Raw genomic sequence first — 22,645 nt, forward strand, 5'->3', positions numbered from 1 at the left:
AGATGGGATACAGTTGAACAGGGTATCCAGTATTTGAGGGAAATAGCCGTGGTGGAAATGTTGTATGATCCTAACTGTGTTTTTAATGACCCACAAGGCCATGACCCTGAGAGAGTGAGAACAACGCGTGAAATGTGGCAGCAACTCACATCAACAGCACCAGCCAGATACGCCTCTGCACTATTGGCAGCATCGGACAGATACCAGGACCAACAGAGAAGCCCCTTAGTTTATGAATTGATTCTTATGCTCCAAAGCTATGAACAACAGCTACCCCCAACTCGCGCCGCCATCGCCGCCATCTCACAAATGACGGAGCAACTGAATGAAATGCGAGAGCAAGTGTCTTCACTGATGAATCGTGACAAACCTGTAGAAGTATCAGAAACGCTTGATAAAGATCAGAATAGTCAAAAGAGTCTAATGAAGGAGGTGAAGGAGATGGTAGAACAAATGTGGATCCAACTAACTAAAGACGATGAACCCTCCTTCTCAGGTGCAAAATCAAAAATCTCAGCTGTTAGAGGCAAACGCTCTCCAGCTCCAGGAAGGAATCCTACATCGCGACTTGCCTTGTGGCGTTACTTACGTGACCATGGAGAAGACATGAGGAAGTGGCACGACCAAGCTACTCATGTACTACGAGCACGGGTGAGAGAATTGGAGTGACTGGGGGCTCTCAAGAATTGACTGTGTTGGAGGCCGAGATAAGCCTCACTGGTAGGAACTGGCAAAAGCACCCTATTGTGACTGGTCCAGGGGCTAACTCTCATGCTTGTGGTCGTAATATTACTCTCCCTGAATGTATTCCAATACAGGAATAGTAAGCAGAAGGAGTCTCCTCCAGAACCAGAGAATGCTGACTGGCAGGGAATATGGAGAGGTTTAGGAAAAATCTTAGAAGCATGGGGACCCGCAATGTCATGGGATTTCACTCTTGAGCACCTGTGGGATCCCCAGAAACTTAGCCAGTATTTGGAACAGGGGCAGTGCGGCTCAGGTAAATCTAAGGAGGTACAACTTATTTGGGGTTTGGCTTGTGCTTACCGTGCCATATATAATACTGTTTTGGAGAGAGAGAGTTTCCGAGCTGAGGTTCAAGCCAAAGGGAAAGTCAAATCTGATCAATTACAGGAGACACCAGTAACAATATCAGTTGCCCCTGTGGAGGGCAAGAAATGGAAACGAGTGTCCTCGCGTCTAGAACGGAAAAAAGAAGAAGAGGAGGAGGAGGAGGTGGAGGAAGATCCAGGTGAGGGGCCCTCCTCGAAACCACCAACATCAAGAAAGGCAAAAGGAAAAACTAAGAGACATGCAGAAGAGAGTGATGAAGAGGAAGTTTCTATTACTACTCGTCGGCCTCTGAAGATGACTGAAATCCAAGGCTCAAGAAAGGAATTTATACGGCGCCCAAATGAAGCTATCGTTTCCTGGTTAGTTCGCTGTTGGGACGATGGGGCCAGTAGCTTGTCTCTAGATGGTAACGAAGCTCGCCAACTAGGAGCCATTGCCAGAGATCCAGCTATTGACAGAGGAATTTTGCAGAGGTAAAGGCTGTAGTGGGCTTTTGGAGAATGCATGTTCCAAACTATAGCTTCATTGTAAGCCCCCTTTATCATGTGACGCGAATGAAGAATGAGTTTACATGGGGCCCTGAGCAGCAGCAGGCACTGCTGCTGGAGAGAAAGGTCCCACTTGGAGTTTGTGGCAGAGAGCCTCAGGAGAGACCCGAGGCCAACTGGCCTTGGATGTGGCTGAACGAGAGAGGTGGCCAATGCTTTATCTTTACACTGACTCGTGGATGGTGGCAAATGCTTTGTGGGGGTGGTTACAGCAGTGGGAGCAAAATAACTGGCAAAGAAGGGGTAAACCTATTTGGGCTGCTGAACTGTGGAAAGATATTGCTGCCCGAACAAAGAATATGGTCGTGAAGGTGCGCCATGTAGATGCTCATGTGCCCAAAAGACGGGCTACTGAAGAACAGCAAAATAACCACCAGGTGGACCGAGCTGCCAAAATGAGGTGGCTCAGATAGACCTGGACTGGCAGAACAAGGGTGAATTATTTCTAGCTCGGTGGGCTCATGAGACCTCGGGCCATCAGGGGAGAGATGCAACATATAAGTGGGCTAGAGACCGAGGGGTGGACTTAACTGTGGATGCTATTGCACAGGTTATTCATGACTGTGAAACATGTGCTATAATCAAACAAGCCAAGAAGATGAAACCACTCTGGGAGGAAGGGCGATGGCAAAAGTATAAATATGGGGAGGCATGGCAGGTTGATTATATCACCTTGCCACGATCCCGCAGTGGTAAGTGTTATGTGCTTACCATGGTAGAGGCGACTACTGGGTGGCTTGAAACATATGCAGTACCCCATGCTACCGCCCGAAACACCATATTAGGTCTTGAGAAACAAGTCCTTTGGCGACATGGCACCCCAGAAAGAATTGAGTCAGATAATGGGACTCATTTCAAAAATTCTCTTGTAAATACTTGGGCCAAAGATCATGGCATTGAGTGGATTTACCATATTCCTTATCATGCACCAGCTTCTGGTAAAATCGAACGATACAATGGGTTGTTAAAAACAATGCTGAAAGCAATGGGTGGCGGAACATTTAAGCACTGGGAGAAGCATTTGGCAGAAGCCACCTGGTTAGTCAATACCAGAGGATCTATCAATCGTGATGGTCCTACCCAATCCAGCTCTCTACATACCGTAGAGGGAGATAAGGTCCCTGTTGTACACGTAAAGAGCATGTTGGGAAAAGCAGTTTGGGTTCTTCCAGCTTCTGGAAAGGGCAAACCTCTCCGCGGTACTGTTTTTGCCCAGGGACCTGGATCCACTTGGTGGGTAATGCAGGAAAATGGGGATGTTCAATGTGTACCACAAGGAAATTTGATGCTGGGGGAGTGTAGACAGTAATTCCATGTATATAGACGTGTGCGTGTGATGCATTTGTAATCATTTTGTTTGTTTGCATATGTGTGTATATATATATATATATATATATTAAGCGTAGTGATGTAGTGATGTAGAATAAGGGGTGGAATGTCATGGTTTTGGTTTTTGCTTATTTGACTTTCAGTATTCAACATCAAAACATCGTGTACTGGAAGTGTTAATATTCTAACTCTACGTACCTATCCCTATACATTGCGGAAGTCACGGGATCTGACCCTTCCGGGGGGGCGGTCTCTTACTGCCTGGCAGTGGGTGCTGGAGGGTGCTTTCCTAGCCGTTCCAAGCTTTTTCAGGTTTGACTCGGTCTCGGGAACTCTCTCTCATATCTTATTTCATTCATTAGTCTCAATTTCAATTAGATTGTATTATATTGTATTATTTTGTATTCCGATATCATAGTTAGTAAAATAAGTTTACCTCCATAGATTGTTGCCGCTGTTTCTTTCCTTTTCCCCCTTCCTTCCCATTTTGTGGGCCCAGGTGGGGGGTGGGGAGGGCAGGGGCATACTGCCCCCTGTCACGGGCATAAACTGATCCAGTTAATTCCGTGACAATGTCATACAGATGTATGTCATGCACAAAGATCTTAATGTAATCCTGCAGTTCCTCTACTACAGCCATTCTCTACTACAGTCATTCTCCCTCAAAGACTTCCTTAGGTAAGCCAGATATAGCCCTGGGAAATACACATGGGAACAAGGATGTCAACTGTATCATTTTTGTGGCATATAAATCTAATACAAATCAAGTAAAATACATTTCATAGAAGTCTGGGATGGTGGCTTATTTCCTTGGCTTTACAGCAGTATTTTAATCCTGAATTCTACTGAGATTTCAAAACATTTATTTTTTCAGCTTGAAAAGAACGTGGCATTACTGGTTGTGAGAAATGTCTTTTAATGGGATTTCTGTTTATCTCTTATTTGCCAAGTAGACTGCGTAAGGAATAGATTACAATACCTGCAATTTTAAGAGAATCTTTCAGAGTACTTTGTCATCATGAACTTTGAAAGTACTGCGATCATCTAATATAAGGAGGAAAAAAACAAAAACAAACAAAAAGCTAAATAGTGCAAATTGCAGCGTATTTTAAAAAAGGAGGCCCTCTGCTAAATTCCATAGCATCTGCATACAGGTACAGGTTAACTGTATTTGTCTAGGCATGGCAACCTGTGTACCAAGCAATAGTCTAATGCGATGTAAAATGGTCGGCATATAAAATAGGAAAAGAATGAGAGTACAAAACCTTTTAATAATAGTTAAAAGTTAGTTTTACCAACATAAAAATAGTACAGTATCTTGCAAGAGTACTGATTTGGTAAGCATTTGTCCACTTCTATGAAATATAAATTTAAGAGGCTTCATAGATTACTATTTAAACAAAGTCTCTGATATCAGTATATTTGCTTTTCTGGGTGATTTATTTGTATTAACCTGTGGCATTTTGCCTTAATGACTGAGAGAATGATGAAGTAGATCTGTTTGCTTTGACAAGAAGACATTTGTTGTAAGTGACGTATACTGCAAATGTATCTCTTTTGGAGGAGAAAAGGTCAGCAACCAGTAAGTGATCTTTAAATAAGTGTTTGTATATGTTTACACTATACATTATTATTACTGTATATATATATATATATATATGGTAATAAAATTCTTAGACTGATGAAGATAGCTTGTAAAGCTAATGTTTTCCTGCTGAGTAATGTGTATGGTTTTCATAGAATCAGAGAATTACCAAGGTTGAAAAAGACATTCAAGATCACCCAGTCCAACCGTCTGCCTACCACCCGTGTTTCCCCACTAAACCATGTCCCTTAGTACCATATCCAAATGTTTCCTGAACACCTCCAGAAACTGTTGCTCAACCATCTCTCTCGGCAGCCCATTCCAGTGCTTGACCACTCTTTTGTAGAATAAATTTTACCTAATATCCAATCTGAATCTCCCCTGGTGCAACTTGAGGCCAGTCCTATTGCTAGTTATGCAGGAGTAATGCACCTCTACACAACACAACCTCCTTTCAGGTCATTGTAGAGACCAGTAAGGTGTTGTCTGAGTCTTCTCCAGACTAAACAGTCTCAGTTCCCTGAGCTGCTTCCTGTAAGACTTGTGCTCCAGACCCCTCACCAGCTTTGTTGCCCTTCTCTGGACATGCTCCAGGGTTTCAGTGTCTTTGTTCTAGCAAGGAGGCCAAAACTGAACACAGTACTCAACATGCAGACTCACCAGTGTTGAGTACAGAAGACCAATAACTTCCCTACTCCTGCGGGCACGTTGTTTCTGATACAAGCCAGGGTGCCATTGACCTTGCCTCCCTGGACACGCTGCTAGCTCATGTTTAGTCAAGCATCAACTGGCAACCATTTCTTCCACGCAGAAGAAGCTTTGATTGCCAGAAGCTTTGGTACATGGCATAAATAGTATGTTTATCTATGTAGTTTTCATAGGCTTATAATATATATTTTTTAATGTTGTACTTTATTCTTTCCAACTTGAAAATTCACAGTAATAATCTTTAGGAAGTAAAAACAAAAGACAATTTTTACAATTTCTGAAATTTTTTGAATTTTAATTAAACCAGCCAAAGATTGATAAGGGAAGGAAGGAGAACAATAACACTCATGACAGAGTTGACACCCTAGTTTTGTTCTCAAACTGACAGAATATAGAAGCACTTTCTCTATGACCCAGTATTTATTTATTTTTATTAGCCTCAAAGAAAAGCATGGAGAGTATTTGCCCTAGTTAAGATTTTGCCAGAGTTGGTATTCTCCAGCACAAAATTGTTTTATAATGACAGAGATTTTTTTATTATTCAGTTGGATTTGCTTGTATGTTATCTAGGTGTGGCATTCCAGACCCATATATTCATGTTGAAACCATGCGTTCAAACTGTTGGCTGTGATAAAAATTGAGTTTGAGAAGTGCTGCAGAAAAGAACAAGTCTATGAAAATAGGAAAGGAAGTTATAACAGAAGCTTTTATTTAGTACAGTAGAAATGTGTATGCTATTCTAGTGTAAGAACAAAAACCTGTATCTATAGTTAACCTGAAAGATGTTTTGAAGCAGCAAGTCAGACATACTAGGAATTTCTTAGAATTTCCATTACAAAAAGAATCATCGAGTACCTGGCCTGATTCACGTCAGCTGCTTCTGGTAGTGTACTGTATCTCTGATGTGATCTAGGGTTATCATTTTATGGACCGAGTACTTTCCTATGGCTTTGGCACATTAGAGAAACACTTGTGTTTTTTCAACACCAGAGGAGATGCATTCTTTTGTTCCTATAATACGAGCAGTGACCCTTCCTTTATTCTCTGTCTTGAGGCATTTTCAGCTGATCCACATACAACAAATCAGCGATGACTGCATTTTCCAGCTGGAGTCAAGGATTCCAACAGAAAACTTCGTAACTGATGTGTCCGTGTGTGTGCACAATCGTACAGTGCAGCAAATGTTTAATAACAAAACGGGATCAGTATAGATCACTCACTATATATCTGAAAAAATATTCTCATCTTGTATTATTATAGGAATAAATGTCTGTTACCTTTTATCATCTCCCTTCATGCTGTTTTTCAGTCAGCCTGAATTGCCACATGCTCATCTAACTTTGGGAATAGCCAGAAAACATCCTCCGAGTACTACTGTAGAAGCACAATAATGCTTTGTGTTGCCAGACTTGATGCTAGCAAGTGCAATATCCATGCTTAGCAAAAGAAGCAAATGACACTCAAAAAAAAATACTCTAGTTTGCTATTATTTTTTTTTTCCATACTAACCTGTTTTAGTTTCTGATTAAATGAAATTGTGCTTTTCTGTGATATATTGTAGAATTAGATTTAACTTATTGTACTTTTTAAGATATTGTCAAAAGTTAAGCTTGTCTAGAATTCTGTACTTCTTATAAGCCCTTTCTGTACTTTGTCAGTTTCTTCTTCATCTTAGTATCTCAAATCTGTTATGATGTCTTGCACATCATGGTATACTTAATGTAATTTATAGGATCAAAGATCTTAATTACAGATATTTGCTATTCCCGTATCGTAGTTGTAATTTCATTCATAATTAATTTCTAATTCTTTCCTAATTCTTTTAGTAATATAACTTATTAATTATTTTCTCAAGTCTGTTTAATACTCTCAGGCTTTTGTTCTGATGTCCAGTATGATATCCCTGTTCTTATTTACTGTCTTGCCTTCACTTCTGTTAAGAGCAGAATTGTTATCACAGGGATGATCATAAACCTATGTATATCTGCCATATTATTTATTAGAAGTAGATTGGTTACCACATAGCAAAGGAAACTGGCCTCCATAACTCTGTAGGACCACTAGCCTCCTCACTGTACCCTTGTGACCTGACGTTTTGGAGATTGGCCTACACATGATATCAGGCCAATATTATATTACAAATGCTCCTGTCTTTGGTGTTCAGAGTATTGGGTAATTTTATGAAGAATATCTGTGTAAACATCAGATGATGTGGTCACAATGACTAGCTGTGGCTAAAACAACAAAAATAAATCTCCTTTATGACAATAATGCTAATAGAAAAATAGTATCACAGTATTTATAAGGAAAAGATACTTGAATCCCCTTTCTGCTACCTGAAAATCAGTCCTAGTAGATTGTAAACTGTTTGTGCAGACTTAGTGAAAGATTTTTTGATCCTACACAAAAAATATTAATTAAACTTGCATAATAGTAAATAGGTTAATCTAAACCACTACAATGGGGCTGAAAATATTTAACTGAAATATTTTCAAACAAATTTTAGTTTCCAGCAAATTTGCATGGTTTTTCTTACGCCAAGGATAGATGGTAATTTTTTCATAAGTTGTTGTTGTTTTTGTTTGTTTTGTTTTGTTGTTTTTGTTTGTTTGTTTGTTTTTTGTTTTTTTTTTGTTTTGTTTTTTAATAAGGAATAGAAATACCAATTCAGAGCCTTCAAAAATATGTTTTAAAAAAAATATTTACAAGTGGCATTGCACATACGAGAAAGTTCCAGTGAAAATGATGGTAAGTGGGAAGAAAGAACTGTCCCGTCAGAGGTCAAAAGAATCCCTTTGGGTATGGAAAATCTAAGTTTCAAGACAAATACAATACTTATCTTTATTTTTGTCTCTTCATAGATTTGAAGGATAATATCTGATATTTTCAGAAGGTGGAAAATGCTTCTTTCACAGAATTTGTTTTACATCTCTATTTGCTACCAACTTACTCATTATATTTCCTCTAAGTTTTTTTTTTAATTTTATTTTCCTCTAGGTTGTGTGTTAGGCAAGAATTGTACAATAACTTTTGCTTGAACTTCTGTTAGCCTTTACTGGATGAATTGAAGGCTAGTGAAAAATGGGAAAATATAAGTCTTCAAGTTGCCTAGCCCACCTGTTTCAACAGCAGTCAAATTAGAATTTATTATATTTTCATTTGAATGACAAGATTAAATGACTGGTTGTAATGAATGAAACCCATTCTCTTGTAATTTGAAGGAAAGACAGAGTTTCTTTCATGGTTCAGGTAATAAGAATGTTGTTGAGTTACTTAAGGGGCTGAAGAAGATTAAGTGCAGCAATGACTAAGTACAAAGGATTAGAACTGCATAATATCCAAGGGCTCCACATTTAGGGAAAATGAGAATTAATTGTTTGAAATGTTTATTTTTGAAACATGTCTATCTAGATCTGATTTACACTGTCTCTCTACTCTGCAAATTGTAGTATTATGATCAGTGCTCACAAAGGTAGTGAACTTAAATTCAAATCAGTTATAACTCAAAAATGAGTTGAATACCTGGCTTGTTTAAACTACCGCTTAGTTTGGTAGAAATGTGCTACGGTAGAGCAGCTGAGTATCTGTCTCTGTGTCTGATCTCTTGCTCATATGCTTTAAGTAGGATCTTTTTACAGTATTTTAGATCATTTATATACTTCTTCGACTTTATACACCTACTTCTCATTTTTGATGTATCAAGTAGACTACTTGCTTAAAGTCCTTTTAAAGATTTAATGTCATAATTCATTTAAAAAAAAAAGAACAACAAACAAAAGCAAACAAAAAACCAGACATCTCTTAGCACTGCCTTCATCTTTTAAATATGCCCTCAGTTTTGTTTAGCCTTATTCTTTGAGAGGAAATAACTAGTAAAGATGTCTTAAGAGGGGAGATCAAGAAAACTTTAATGACCTGTGGGGCTCAGCTACAAAGTAATCATCATCATCATAACTACTTTGCGCTGTAGATGTATTTCTACCCTAATAAACAAGTGAGATGTAAATTTTCATTATAGTGATAGTGTTAATTCCTTTGTTGGAACTATGATCTTGAAATCTTGTACACAGTGAAGTTGCACAATATGTAGGGAATAGCAAACTTGAATTAATTCCTAAATAAAATTAGTATGCATTGCACTTCAATGATTTGTCTTTGTTTTGTTTCTCTAATCAAAATCCCAGATAATTTCAGCCTTGTTCTCAGCCTCCCCCACATTAGTTCCATTGTCTAGATTTGCATCATTTATAGCAGCTGGCTTCTTGTTAATCTATCCTTTGGACCTTTACATCAAACAGCAAATTAATTACAGGAAAAGAAATCCCAATAGTGCTTCTACACTTGGAGATTTTCACAGTTATTAAGAAGTGAATGCTTCTGATTCTCATCAGAAAGGAGAAATGGAACAGAGGATGAAGCATGTACTTCACTGATACCTTTGGCTAGAAGTAAGCATCAGTCAGTTTCCCTCTATTCCTCTACTTCCCGTTTTCTAGCTCCTCCCTTTTTTTGCTGTGGAGTTAAAATAGGACAAAAAGCAATTGAAAAGATTAAAAAAAAAAGTAGTACAAGATGTGTGTTTCTTCTTAAGGGTTGTGCAGCATTAATGCTTTTCAAGTTGCAAAAGCATATTTAAGTTTATTAGAAGGCCTGCTGGCCTGTTAGTAATGTGGTCTTGTTATTGAGTTGCTACATTGTGTACTCGGCACCTGTGAGACTGCATCTTGAGTACTGTGTTCAGTTTTGGGCTTCTTGCTAGAACAAAGACATTGAAGCCCTGGAGCATGTCCAAAGATAGACAACAAAGCTGGTGAGGGATCTGGAGCACAAGTCTTACAGGAAGAGGCTGAGGGAACTGAGGTTGTTTAGTCTGATGAAGAGGTGACTCAGGGGAGACCTTATTGGTCTCTTCAATGACCTGACAGGAGGTTGTGTAGAGGTGGGGGTCAGCCTCTTCTTGCAGGTGATACGACAAGAGAGAATGGCTTCAAGTTGTACCAGAGGATGTTCAAGTTGGATACTAGGGAAAATTTCTTCTGAGGAAGAAGGGTGAGACACTGGCACAGGCTGCCCAGGGAGATTTTGGAGTCACCGTCCCTGGAGAGAAATGTGTGCATATGGTAATAAGGGACATCATTAGTGAGTACGATGGGGACTGTGTGCTTGGAATAGATAATTTTAGAGGTCTTTTTCAACCTTTATGATTCTATTATTCTGTGTTTCTTATTTCTTATTGACCATTATTAACTTTTTCATTTTGCTTTTTTTTTTTTTTTTTTTTTTTTTTTTTATCAACATAAAAGCACAAACAGCATTCAGACAACACTAGCTACTGTGGTGGGTAAACAAGGAAAGGAGATGGAAACAGGGGAGTTGCTGTGTGGTCGAAACATAAAGAGATACACTTCTGGTGAAATACTCCATTAAAATAATGTGCTGGTTCAGTCTATCTTTACTATCTTCCATTGTTTATTTCCCCATTTGTATGTTTTCCTTGAACGAAAAGTTATGATTTCCCTGGCTATCTTTTCAAGATACATATCATCTCTGACTTTCTGATGTTTTTTACTCTCTAACTAAGCTATTTTGTGTAGTCCATCTTTTCAATAGTGCATAGATCATGAATGAAGGTAATGCCTTGTCCAGCTCTTGAGAGAATATTGAGTATGGTTAGATAAACTGTTTTGCAGCAATATGTTTTCTCCATTTTTGTACCTTACTGTTATCACTGCTTAAGAGCTCAGTCCAGCATTATTCCAAGGTCATTTTGAGAGTCCTGCTGTGATTCTGATTCTTTTATATTTGTCTCTGGTTCTGAGCTGAATATGAAATTTAGTGGCTTAGCTTTTGAACGAGAAATTTAATTTACAACTTGTCAGCTTGCTTACAAAACAAGTACCAGTGCAGAGAATTCTCCTAAATATATATGCAGCCTCTCTCTTTTGTTCACTGTTCACTTCTTTATTCCCATGAAGCATGGAAATAGACAAAAACCATTTTGAAAATCTAAATTCATAGTTGTCACTCCTGATGGTATCCTCAGAGCCTCCCAGGCAGCACAGGCTGTGTGAGACAGCAGATGGTGGCTACACATGCAGAGTATCCATTCAGGAAACAGTGCACACCTTCCCTCAGCATCCCTGTCCTTCATCTGCTCACAAAACTGCAGTTTATTGCCAGAAGTTGAGGAGTTGCTTGTAGAAAGATTAGAAGTTTTTCTTAGTAGTAAACCTTTTATGTCTGATTGTGTTACTTTACAAATTTCCGTGTATTTGTGTGTATTCCATGTATTCCCATGTACCACTTGTTGCCTGTGTTTTGGAGTGAGTAGATATTCTGTGTACTCTCCATAAAAAGTTTGTGGTGAACCAGCTATTGTAGACATTGAAATGTGTCTAATTTTCAAAATACTGAATACCATCTAATCTTGTGTAAAATGAGTAGTCAGAATTGGCTGGGAGTGTACAAGGCAGTAGTTTATAGCCTGAGTTAGACACATTTAAGTTCATCTGAATTCTCATCAAAACATAATAATTATTGTATATAAACAAAATAAAGTTTGCATATGTGAATGACATTGATAATTGTATTCCAATTGAAGTGTTGACATGATTCTTTGGCTTCGCAGCTGAGATTTGCTTTGGAGATTCTACATAAGTCAAGCTTTTTCTTAATTTTTTAACATAGAGTTTCAGCTAAGTCTGAAGAAGCCAATTTCATTCCTTAAAGGGTTGTTGTGTCGGCTAGATAGTTGTGATGAGACTGGTAAACTTACAAAGCATTACCAGTAGTGAAAAACAAAAATGCCACATTTGCAGTCAGTGGGACTTGAGCCATTGTGTGTGGGTGAATTCAGAATTAAAACATTCATCACTTCAGTCCTTAGAAGGGTCCTGTGTGTGTGAAAAAAAGTATAACGTGTAGGAAGGGAGCTCCACTTACAGAGGGACTCACTCAAGGTGTTATGTTGTATCACTGAGGTGTCATGTCCATTAAGTCACTTGTTTTCTATGTAAGAGACTGACTTTCACAGAATCACAGAATTGCCAGGGTTGGAAGGGACCTCAAGGATCATGAATCTCCAACCCCCCTGCCAAATGCAGGGCCACCAACCTTCCCACCTAATGCTAGACCAGGCTGCCCAGGGCCCCATCCAATCTGGCCTTGAACACCTCCAGGGATGGAGCTTCCACAACCTCTCTGGGCAGCCTGTTCCAGCACCTCACCACTCTCTCTGGAAAGAATTTTCCCCTGACGTCCAACCTAAATCTTCCCTGCCTCAACTTAAAACCATTTCCCCTTGTCCTGCTGTCACTCACCCTTTCAAAGAGTTGATTCCCCTCCTGTTTGTAGGCTCCCTTTAGGTACTGAAATGCTGCAATGAGGTCACCGTGCAGCCTTCTTTTCTCCAGGCTGAACAAGCCCAGCTCCTTCAGCCTGTCCTCATAGGGGAGGTGCTTCAGTCCCCTGATCATCTTTGTGGCCCTCCTCTGGACCCTCTCCAACAGTTCCCTGTCTTTCTTGTACTGGGGGCTCCAGACTTGGATGCAGTACTCCAGATGGGGCCTCACAAGAGCAGAGTAGAGGGGAACAATCACCTCTCTGTCCCTGCTGGCCACCCCTCTTTTGATGGAGCCCAGGATACCATTTGCCTTCCGAGCTGCAAGGGCACACTGCTGGCTCATATTAAGTTTTTCATCCATCAAGACTTTGTCATTTTAAAGCACTGTGCTTTATTCTATATGATCTAGCCTACTCCTTTAACGAGGATATCTTTCTGAATTTTCCTGGGAAATGAGGAACAGTGATTCTGGTCACTTTTCTAATTGTTATTTTTATACCACTGGAAACAGTGATGACAGTATTTATGGCCACTGTTAAAAAAAATCAAAAGGATGGTCAAAGTGGGTCCCTGTCTTATGGCATTTTTGGGGGGAAAGTTCTGCCTCTATGGTTACAGAAACTGTCAGTGCTGATTTCTGATAAGTTCTCTTAGGTAATGGACTTACTATGGTGATGGTTTTATAGCAACTGTGAAGCTTGTATCATGGCTGACTGAAATCCTGTTGCCCTTATTTTAAAGAATTGCAATGAGAAATGATCATGGTATGATAGTGTAGAGGTTAAAATGCATCCATCAATTCAGATTTCCCTTTGGGTTCATGGATATTTTACTCTGCTAGTTTTATTGACCAAACAAACCTGTTACCAAGCATGAGTGTTCTAAAAATGATTTTAATAATAAAAGGACCAATTCATGTATGAATTCTTTGAAATTTAAAACTTGTAGAAAGGAAATACCTTCTAATGTATTTTATTTCTAAGATTTTATTATTATTTTTATCACATGATTTCACAGCTCCTTGATATTTTTAAATACAGGTAATGAATTTGGACATCCAGAATGGCTTGACTTCCCCAGAAAAGGGAATAATGAGAGCTTTCACTATGCCAGAAGACAGTTCAATCTTACTGATGATCATCTTCTTCGCTATAAATTCCTAAATGAGTTTGACAGAGATATGAATAAATTGGAAGAAAAATTTGGCTGGCTTGCATCTCCTCCGGTAAGCTGTATATAGTAAATGATAAGTTTTTAGTCACCAGTTGTGTACGTGTTCAGAATAACAACAATACAAAATTTGCATGCAGAAATTTTAAACAGCACTTTATTATGCGCTGTGTAATGTCTCTCTATATATTTCAAGTTGTCAAAACTTGTCTCTGAAATATCTTCCACAGATAATGGAAATATGAAACAGTCTCCTTCTAGCTTCATAACAAGCTCTTTTTGTATTATTTTTGCTATTTGTATTATTTTTGCTATTTTTTTTAAGTAACTGCAGATTGGATAAAGCAGACTATGAAATTGTGCGTAATCCAATCCAAGGATTGCTTTGGGAAAGTGTAAATTGCTCTGACAAGTTACTTTTACATATATAATTATTTCTGAGGAAATACTTTTGATCGGCTGTAATGCAAGGTGTATTTTCCTAGTCTTCAACTTGTCACTTCTTTATTTGCCTTTTTTTTCCCTAAATATCGCACTGTACTTATTAAAGCAACTGAATTATAATTTCTCAGTGTTTAAATTATTTCATAGTCTAGTCATAATCTATTTCAAAGATATATATATTTTTTGAAATGTGCTTCTAGTTATTAATAGCTTTAGTAAATTCAGCAAAGATGTTTGATGTTTTATTTAGTTTATCAGAGCTATTTGGGCACAAAATAAAAAAAAAAACACACAAAAACCCACCAAGAACTGACGCTGATCATCACCCCATGGAAATGGAAAAATTGAATTTATAAAAGGAAAATGTGCTTTTTCCTCTTTAATTTTACATATCCTTTTAAAAAGTAAGCTACAGTTCATTGTTCATAAATTTTCTATGGCATTATGTAGGCATGAGAGTTACAGTTTACATGTAATGTTCATATCTGTATTGCTTCAATCTTTTATTGTTTTACTTGAAATGAGGTATTGCAGAAGTTTGTTTTTTTTTTTTCTTATTTTTGTTAATTCAATTAAAGAAGTCTGCAACAGGTTGAGAGGCTGTGGGTTAAGATTAGGTATGAGACCAGTAGAGGACTGCTGGTCGTTGGGGTCTACTATAGGTCACTTGATCAGGAGGAATCTGTTGACGAGGCCTACAGGGGATTTCAATCACTCAAATACCTGCTGGGAAAGCAATGCAGTTTGTTGCAAGCAATCCAGCAGACTCCTGGAGTCCATCAGTGATAAGATTCTGGTTCAAGTATTGGACAGACCAACTGGAGGTGAAATGTTGTGGACCTGGTGTTCACTAATGCAGAAAAAATCATTAAAGATGATTGATTGAGTTCATGATCTAGAGGAAAGTGTTCCATGACTAGAAAAGTTGTGACTTTTGTGTCAGGTGAAATCTCTGGTGGCTGGAAAAGGGGAAAAATCACATTCATTTATCAGGAAGTGTGGAAGGAGGACCCAGGGAACTACAGGCCGGTGGTCCTCATCTCTGTGCCTGAGATCATGGAACAAATCCTCCTTGAAGACATGTTAAGTCACATGGGGGGTGAGCAGATGATAAAAGACAACCAGCATAACTTCACTAAGACAGAGTCATTCTTGACTAATCCACTGGCTTTGTATGGTGGGTTAACGGCATCAGTAGACAAAGGGAAGTCAACTGATGTCATCTACCTGGACCTCCACTAGGCTTGGTCCCCCATGACATTCTTATCTCTAAATTGGAGAGAGATGGATTTGAAAGCTGGACTATTTGCAGCCAGTGGGTTGTGGTTAATGGTTCTATGTCCAGGTGGAGGCCAGTGACAAGCAGTATGTCCCAGAAGGGTCTGTCCTGGCATCAGTACTTTTTAGCATCTTTATCAGTGACATAGAGACAGGATCAAATGCACCCTCAGAAAGTTTGCTGATGACGTGAAGCTTAGTGATGCAGTTGATAGAACAGAAGGCAGGGATGCCATCCAGAGGGACTTTGATTAACTCAAAAGCTGAGTCCTTGTCAACCTAATGAGGATCGATCAGCACAGTGAAGTGCAAGGTTTTGCACTTGCGTCGAGGTAATCTCAGGTATGTATACAGACTAACTCCTTGAGAATAGCCCTACTGATAAGGACTTGGGAGTACTGGTAGATGGAAAAACTTAACATGAACTAGCAATGTGCTCTTGCAGCCCAGAAGGCCAGTGGTAACCTGAACTGCATCAGAAGAGGGGCAGCCAGAAGGACAAGAGAGGTTATTGTCCCCCTCTACTCCGCCTTCATGAGGACCCACCTGGGATAGTCAATCCAGATCTGGGATCTCCAGTATAGGAAAGATGTTGAGCTTTTGGAGAAGGTCTACAGGAGAGCTACAAAGATGAGCAGAGGACTGGAGCACCTCTCCTAGAAAGACAGGCTGAAGGGTCTGGGCTTGTTCAATCTGGAAAAGAGAAGGCTATGAGATGACCTCATTGCAGCCTTCTAGTATTTACAGGGAGATTATAGGGTGGTCAACTTTCTACAGTACTGGATAGCGATGGGACGGGGTAATGGTTTTAAACTAGAGGAAGGGAGATTTAGTAATCTAAATCAGGGGAATGTTTTTCTCTGATAAGATGTTGAGGTGCTGGAACAGGCTGCCCAGAGAGGCTGTGAATGCCCCATCCCTGGAGATGTTCAAGGCCAGGTTGGATGGGGCCCTGGGCAACCTAATCTAGTGCTTGATCTAAGGCTGGCAACCTTGCCTATGGCAGGGATTTGGAACTTGAGGTCTCTTTCAGTCCAAGCCATTCTATTACTTTATGATTGATTCTATGAAGGAAAATATTTCTTAGCATTGGATTTACCTTTTTTTTTTTTTTTTTTTTTTTTCCTTCTTAGGCTTATGTGACTGAAAAGCATGAATCCAACAAGGTCATTGCATTTGAGAGAGCTGGTCTCCTTTTTATTTTCAATTTCCACCCATATGAAAGTTACGTGGACTACAGAGTGGGTGTTGAAGTTCCAGGAAAATATCCTTTTCTTACTCTTTCATTTCTACAAAGAAACTTAATTAGTGGGTGTGTATATATATATAAAAATGTATATATGTTTTCTAATATTAATGCAAACTGTAACTAGAAAGTCAGACATCACTTACTCCTCATCAGTAGAGTCTTGCTTTAATTCTTAGTGTACAACAAAAGCAACTACTAGACGTTTACTGTCTTCATGAGATCATTTTGTAGAACACAAGTAAAAGCTTTAAAGGCTCCATTTGAAAATTTCTTTGTGAATTTCCCTGCCACATGCCAAAATGTTGCATAGAAATCAAGGAACTCCTGCTTCTTAAATTACAGAAGCTGACCACAGTAAGATGCACACACTTGCACAAGGAAATGCATTAGTTTAAACCTCCAGGAAGATTGTGCAATTTCTGTTTTATAATTGGGTGGACTGAGAATGTGCTCTTAGCTCAGCTGAGAAACAGTAAATGATTAATTTCAAGTAATTGGCTGGTTTTGCTTGTGTCCAAATCCAGTTTTTCAAGTGTATTGACAAGTAAGTCTAATGAATCTTGCTGTGTCAGTTTAAAGCTCCTGATTTTTTTATTTTTTATTTTTTATTTTTTTAATTAGCAGTTTCAGCAAACTGTTGCTGTATTTGAGTTGCCTTTGTGCAGTGTAGCACGTTATTACTTGAGTACTGCTTGAATTTACTGACAGGAGCTCAAAACCATTGCAGGATTCTGGTTTAGAAACATCAGGTCAAATCCTTCTTCATTGCTGTCCTATGCTGCCTGTATGGTCCTACCTGAGCTCCTAATAAAGATAGAATGGAGTAGTAAATTGGATTAGTACAATCTTTACCTGATGCTGTGAGATATACCAACACTTCACTGTCACAGGCATCAGATATCCACCTGTTATGGCTGCTACCATAGTTCTGTCTTGTATGAAACGCTTTGAGTTTGCAGATGTAAAAATTGTAAAATCAATTTTAAGGACTACAACACATAACAATAGATTTGGCTTGACTTTTCTATGATACATATACAGATGCAATTAAACCCCAAACACATTTTGTTGTTCACTTTCTTTCTCAAACATACTAGAGTTTCAGTTCTCAGAAATGCTTGAGAAATATTTCAAGAAAACTCACTCTCAAGATCTTCATATCATTTATTTTCTTTCTTCTATTAAGGCTGATGAGGCTGGGTTTAAGTGCAATTTCATATGAGTCTGTTTCCCCAGCTTCATTTTCTGTTCTGTACTAAGTGAATCAAATACCCCAGCTTTGTTTTTGCATGTGTATTTAAATGTGCTATGTACAGTTTTTCAAAAATTTTGCTCTGTATCACATACAACAAAGATGGCACTAAGCTGTGCTCAGGCACTTTTTAAACTGTTTGATCTTTCTTTATGTTTATGAAACTATTTTTATGATTAGTCTATTGACTAAATATTTTATATAAGCAGTCTTCTGGGTTTTTTTACCAGTGCTCTAAATTTTTCAGTCATTTTGGAAGCATTTCATGAATCTATTTTACAGCACCAGAATCTCCTTTGTCCTTAGGCGTTTGTTGTTTGTGTAGAATTCTGAATGCGTTGCTCCTGTTTCAGCTGAGACTGCTCTGTAGTAGTTGTTGAGAAGCAAATTGGAAAATCAGGTCTTCACTGCTTTTCCATTGCAGATCACAAAGCCCAGTTGGATTTCAGTAAGCTGGTCTGAGACTAGTTCACTCTGGTCATTAAACAGCTTCCTGACTGTTTCTTGGTGAGCAGAACAGTCAATGCAGATTGACTTTTTTATTTTTATTAAGCAAGTGGAAATTTACTGGGAAATGTTTGTTTTTCACCTAGTGGTAGCTGACCACATTTTTTCAGATGCTGACAATCATATGAGAAATTTAGCAGCTTAAGTATATATAAAACAAACATTTATATAAAACAAACATGTTATAAAAAATCATAAAGATAATTTATAGCAGGGGGTTGGAACTAGATGATCTTAAAGGTCCCTTCCAACTCAAACCATTCTATGATTCTATGATTCTGTGGTGTTTCATATTTACAGTTTACATTATATATTTATTTTAATATGTTAGTCTCAGTACACTTTTTCTTTTTTCTTTTTTTTTTTAAGTGAATGCAATATATAATTTTAATTACAAAATATATTGCAGGTAGTTTAAATGTAAAAGGCCTTTGTTAAGGCATAAAGATGCATACTAACTTTTCCATTCACTGAGCTGAAGTTTCTACGGCTAGTGGAACAGCCAATTATAAACACTTCATCTGCATTTATTAGAGCTGTTTTGTTGTACTAACCCCTCCCACACCAATCAAATAGTGAAATTTTTAGTTCTGTGTCCTCAGTGTTCTGCATTAGCTGCTTCCTCTGGTAGAGCTGAGGGTTCTCGGTGCAGTCACTCTACTACTTTTCTATCAAACGTACACCTTTACCTGAGGGCTTTGTTCGTTTGATTAAGAAAGTGTTGTCTTGTTTTACTCTACTGTTCAAAACATTGAGTGGAACTAGTGAGCTTTTTGTAAAGTAGTAGTCTTATTTGAGAATTCCAAATATTGATTCTTCCCTTCAAGTCACCTTCTCAACAATCCTTCTCCTGGTAGTTTTATTCTAAGTCAGTTTAGTGTATGAACAAGGTAAGTGAACTTTGGGAATTATCTATTGCCAACTTAATCACAGCCTGATTAATGTTGTATTTTTACATCAGAAAACAGGAACCTTCTCTTCTTTCCAGTATCTAGGATTTTAAAGATGTGAATCATTCCAAATAATACGTGTGCTATCTCTTGCGATATATCTATCTACAAGCTGTGGTTTCCAACATGCGTGTTGCTAGTAAAGTCTGTGGGCAATGAGTTGTTCATAAATACCTTGAACATACCTAAGTTTTTTGTTCTGTATAGGTAAAAGCCAAGCAATATTAGATCTAACAGTTACATTATTTATGTTCTTTTCATTGGTAAATAAATGTGAAAGCACTCCAATATCCCATTGCTATGTGTAAAAAGTTTGCTTTTCTACTGCTCCAAGGAAAGCCCTGGAATTGTGGAACTGCCATGACCAGTAGTGCTTGAGCAGCATATTAGGGAGCTGCTGAAATCTTAGTAATAGCTGGTATGTGATGTGTGTAATTGGTAACACTTCCCTGAATCTGAGCTCCAAAGCAGAATCATGTTCTTCAGGAAGGATTTGCGTTTATTTTTAGAACTGAAAGTTAGAGGTGGTTATCAACAATACAAGATCATAGAAAGTCCTCTCTGTACCCCATTTAACCAGGAGAGCTAAAAATTGTGTCTTCATTTCTTTTGAGCATGTTGGAAGTCCTTCTTGATGGGGTTTTCTAAACTACTCATCAAAAACAGCTTCCTTGAATAATATTTTGCATCAGCTTATAGACAACAAAAAAATCATGAAGGTTTATTCTTGCAACTCAGTCTTTTATAGTGTTCAAACATTTGTAGTATAGAAACAGTGCAAAACTGTTTATTATAACAGTTTTTAAATGGAATGTACCCCAAAGTTAGCAACTGCTATTACTCTCTTATTCTACTTTCAGCATCTTCTCTTCTGCCTGCCAACAGTCAGCTGACCAATGATTAGTATCTATTTTCTTTAGAGATGCTGGGGTGTTTTTCATACTGAACCTTTTTTTTTTTTTTTTTTTTTTCTTTCTAACTCTTGTCCTGCAATTAGAGTAATGAATTTTCCGTGTAGTCTTGTAACTTTTAACCTGAGATTTTATGAAGTGTGTATCTTATAAATAGGAAATGTTGTCACATGGGACCTTAAAACATCGGAACAACTTCTCCACTTCTGAAAGCAGTTCTTTCCTCTCCCTTTGGAACTTAAACATAAAGCAGAACTAAAAGACAAAAGCTTATTGTTATTCTGTGTTGTTCTTATTTTTAGAAATGAGTGGATTTTTTGCTTGGTACTCTGAGAGGCAGTTTGCTGAGTAAGCCTTAAGAGGCAAGTACTATAATGCACTGATTAAATTCTTTTTTAATAAAAGGTTTATCTGAATGACACTGAGAATTGTAGGAAATGTAGTGATGATCATTCCACTTACCCATACCTGGGTTTCAATTTGTTTAATGGATTGGATTAATCAGATTTGTGTTTTAAATTTATCTGTATTAAGTGGATGGCTGTGACACATACTCAAATAAATGTATATGTAACAACAACACTGTTGCTATTTATAGCTTGTCAGCTATACTAACAAGCTATATCGGAAACTCTGTATCCTTTAACGTAACTAACAAGCTATATAAAGGATACAGAGTTTCCTGCCTCTCTGGCCAATGTTTTTGTAGTCCTTTGGCTGTTCTTATCTCACTGAAGATGTCATCCTTCTGTCAGCAGTTCTTTGTAGGCTATTGGCATAGCAAACTTCACTTATACTTTTGTAACAAAAGTCATAGTAGACTTTACAGTCCTTCTGATATTGCTTAGTTTGGACAGTCTTCTTCTGAACAGGCAAAGAAAGTCTTAATGAAGACTCACAGCTAGCTTGAAGTCAGTTTTTCTTCCCTTTTATACCACTGTCTTCTCTATCGATGTATTTCCCTTGAAAGTGAGTTGCTCAGTTCTACATCTTGTTTGCCTATTATCATCTATCCTAGTGTAAGATGTTCAAAGACTGAGACTTTAATAGTGGATGTGGGCATGAAAGTCTGTGTTGTTAAGCAGTACTGAGTCTCAACTTGCTTATATCTATTTGTCTTGATAATTTATATTGCCATCCACTACACTACTAAAATAGAAGGAGATAAAAAATGTTGTGGAAAGAAATGGTTACCTCATTACAGACATTGCCATTTTTAATATAAAATAATATACCAAAGCATTTTGAAGCTAGGGTGAATGAATATCAAAAAGTCATACAGTTATTGTTGGCAGTTAATATACTGAAAGTCAGAGTTATCTATATGCAAGTAGCTAGATGAGGCCTGAAATATCACAAATATTGCCACTGAAATGCTGCAGAAATATTCTTAAAAAAAAAAAAAAAAAAAAAAAAAGTTAACTCAGGCTCTCTGACATTTGCAACCTGCACCGGGAGCTTCTAATGAGAAATAAGGTCACTTGAATGAGTCACTGGAGTGTGATTGCTGAAGGCAAAGATGCTGCTTTGCAGGCTGCTTTGAAGTGCAGTTATGTAACTGTCCCTGCCTATTAGAATTCAGTGTATATACACCAAATGAAGACAAAGAACTTAATTTAGGATCAGCCAAATGCCAAATTCTATCAAGGTAGTTCATACGTTAAGGTTAATATGTGTGAATAAGAAATATAGCCTACTAATGCATCTTGAAAAAGTTTGATCTGAGTAGGAAAAGCCATGGGTTTACAGCACCATGAATCTGTGTAATTATTAGGGCTGCACATGCTATTTCTCAATTTCTATTTTTTATGTGAAGCAAAGAAGAAAACATTTCTATGCTGATACTGGAATTTTACCTCATAAATTATGCTCTTTCAGAAGCCTCTTCATGAGAAACAGGCAGCTTGAGTTAAAAAATTATTTCTGCCTAATTTGCTTCAGTTTGGAAATAGAAGAATAGTAAACATCTAGATCATCTGTCTCTAGTTCTGATTGTAGGTAAAATTTTGAATGTTAACAGGAAACCATTCATAAATTTCCTCTGTTTATTTTTTTTCTAATTTTGCCAAGACCTTTCTGTGGTGTGGTGGTTAATTTGATTCAAAGGCTTATCTACAGTAAAACTTACCTCTGTTGAAAAAGATGGTGGCTGAAATGAGGCAGAAAAGGAAAAGGAAAGGAGCTTTGGTTTCCATTAAGTTAATAATAGTAATTTGAAAATAACTTCCCTACTTCTGTAGTAAGATCTATTCCAGTGTGTTACTGTCTCTACTGCTAGAATGGTTTCCTTACTGTTTA

At 38.0% G+C, this 22,645-nt stretch overlaps 1 protein-coding gene across 3 annotated transcripts in view; it reads left to right on the forward strand.

Annotated features, from left to right (window-relative positions):
• GBE1 (1,4-alpha-glucan branching enzyme 1) overlaps positions 1-22,645 on the forward strand; it is a 157,840-nt gene that overhangs the window by 111,208 nt on the left and 23,987 nt on the right. For all 3 annotated transcript variants that reach the window (XM_090121009.1, XM_090121012.1, XM_090121017.1), the window contains 2 exons: positions 13,627-13,811; positions 16,612-16,740. In XM_090121009.1, coding sequence (XP_089977135.1) covers positions 13,627-13,811; positions 16,612-16,740 — 314 coding nt within the window. The remainder of the gene's footprint in view (positions 1-13,626; positions 13,812-16,611; positions 16,741-22,645) is intronic.

Source organism: Phasianus colchicus, chromosome 1 (assembly GCF_987193195.1).
Source record: "Phasianus colchicus chromosome 1, bPhaCol1.hap1.1, whole genome shotgun sequence".
Lineage (NCBI taxonomy): Eukaryota > Metazoa > Chordata > Aves > Galliformes > Phasianidae > Phasianus > Phasianus colchicus.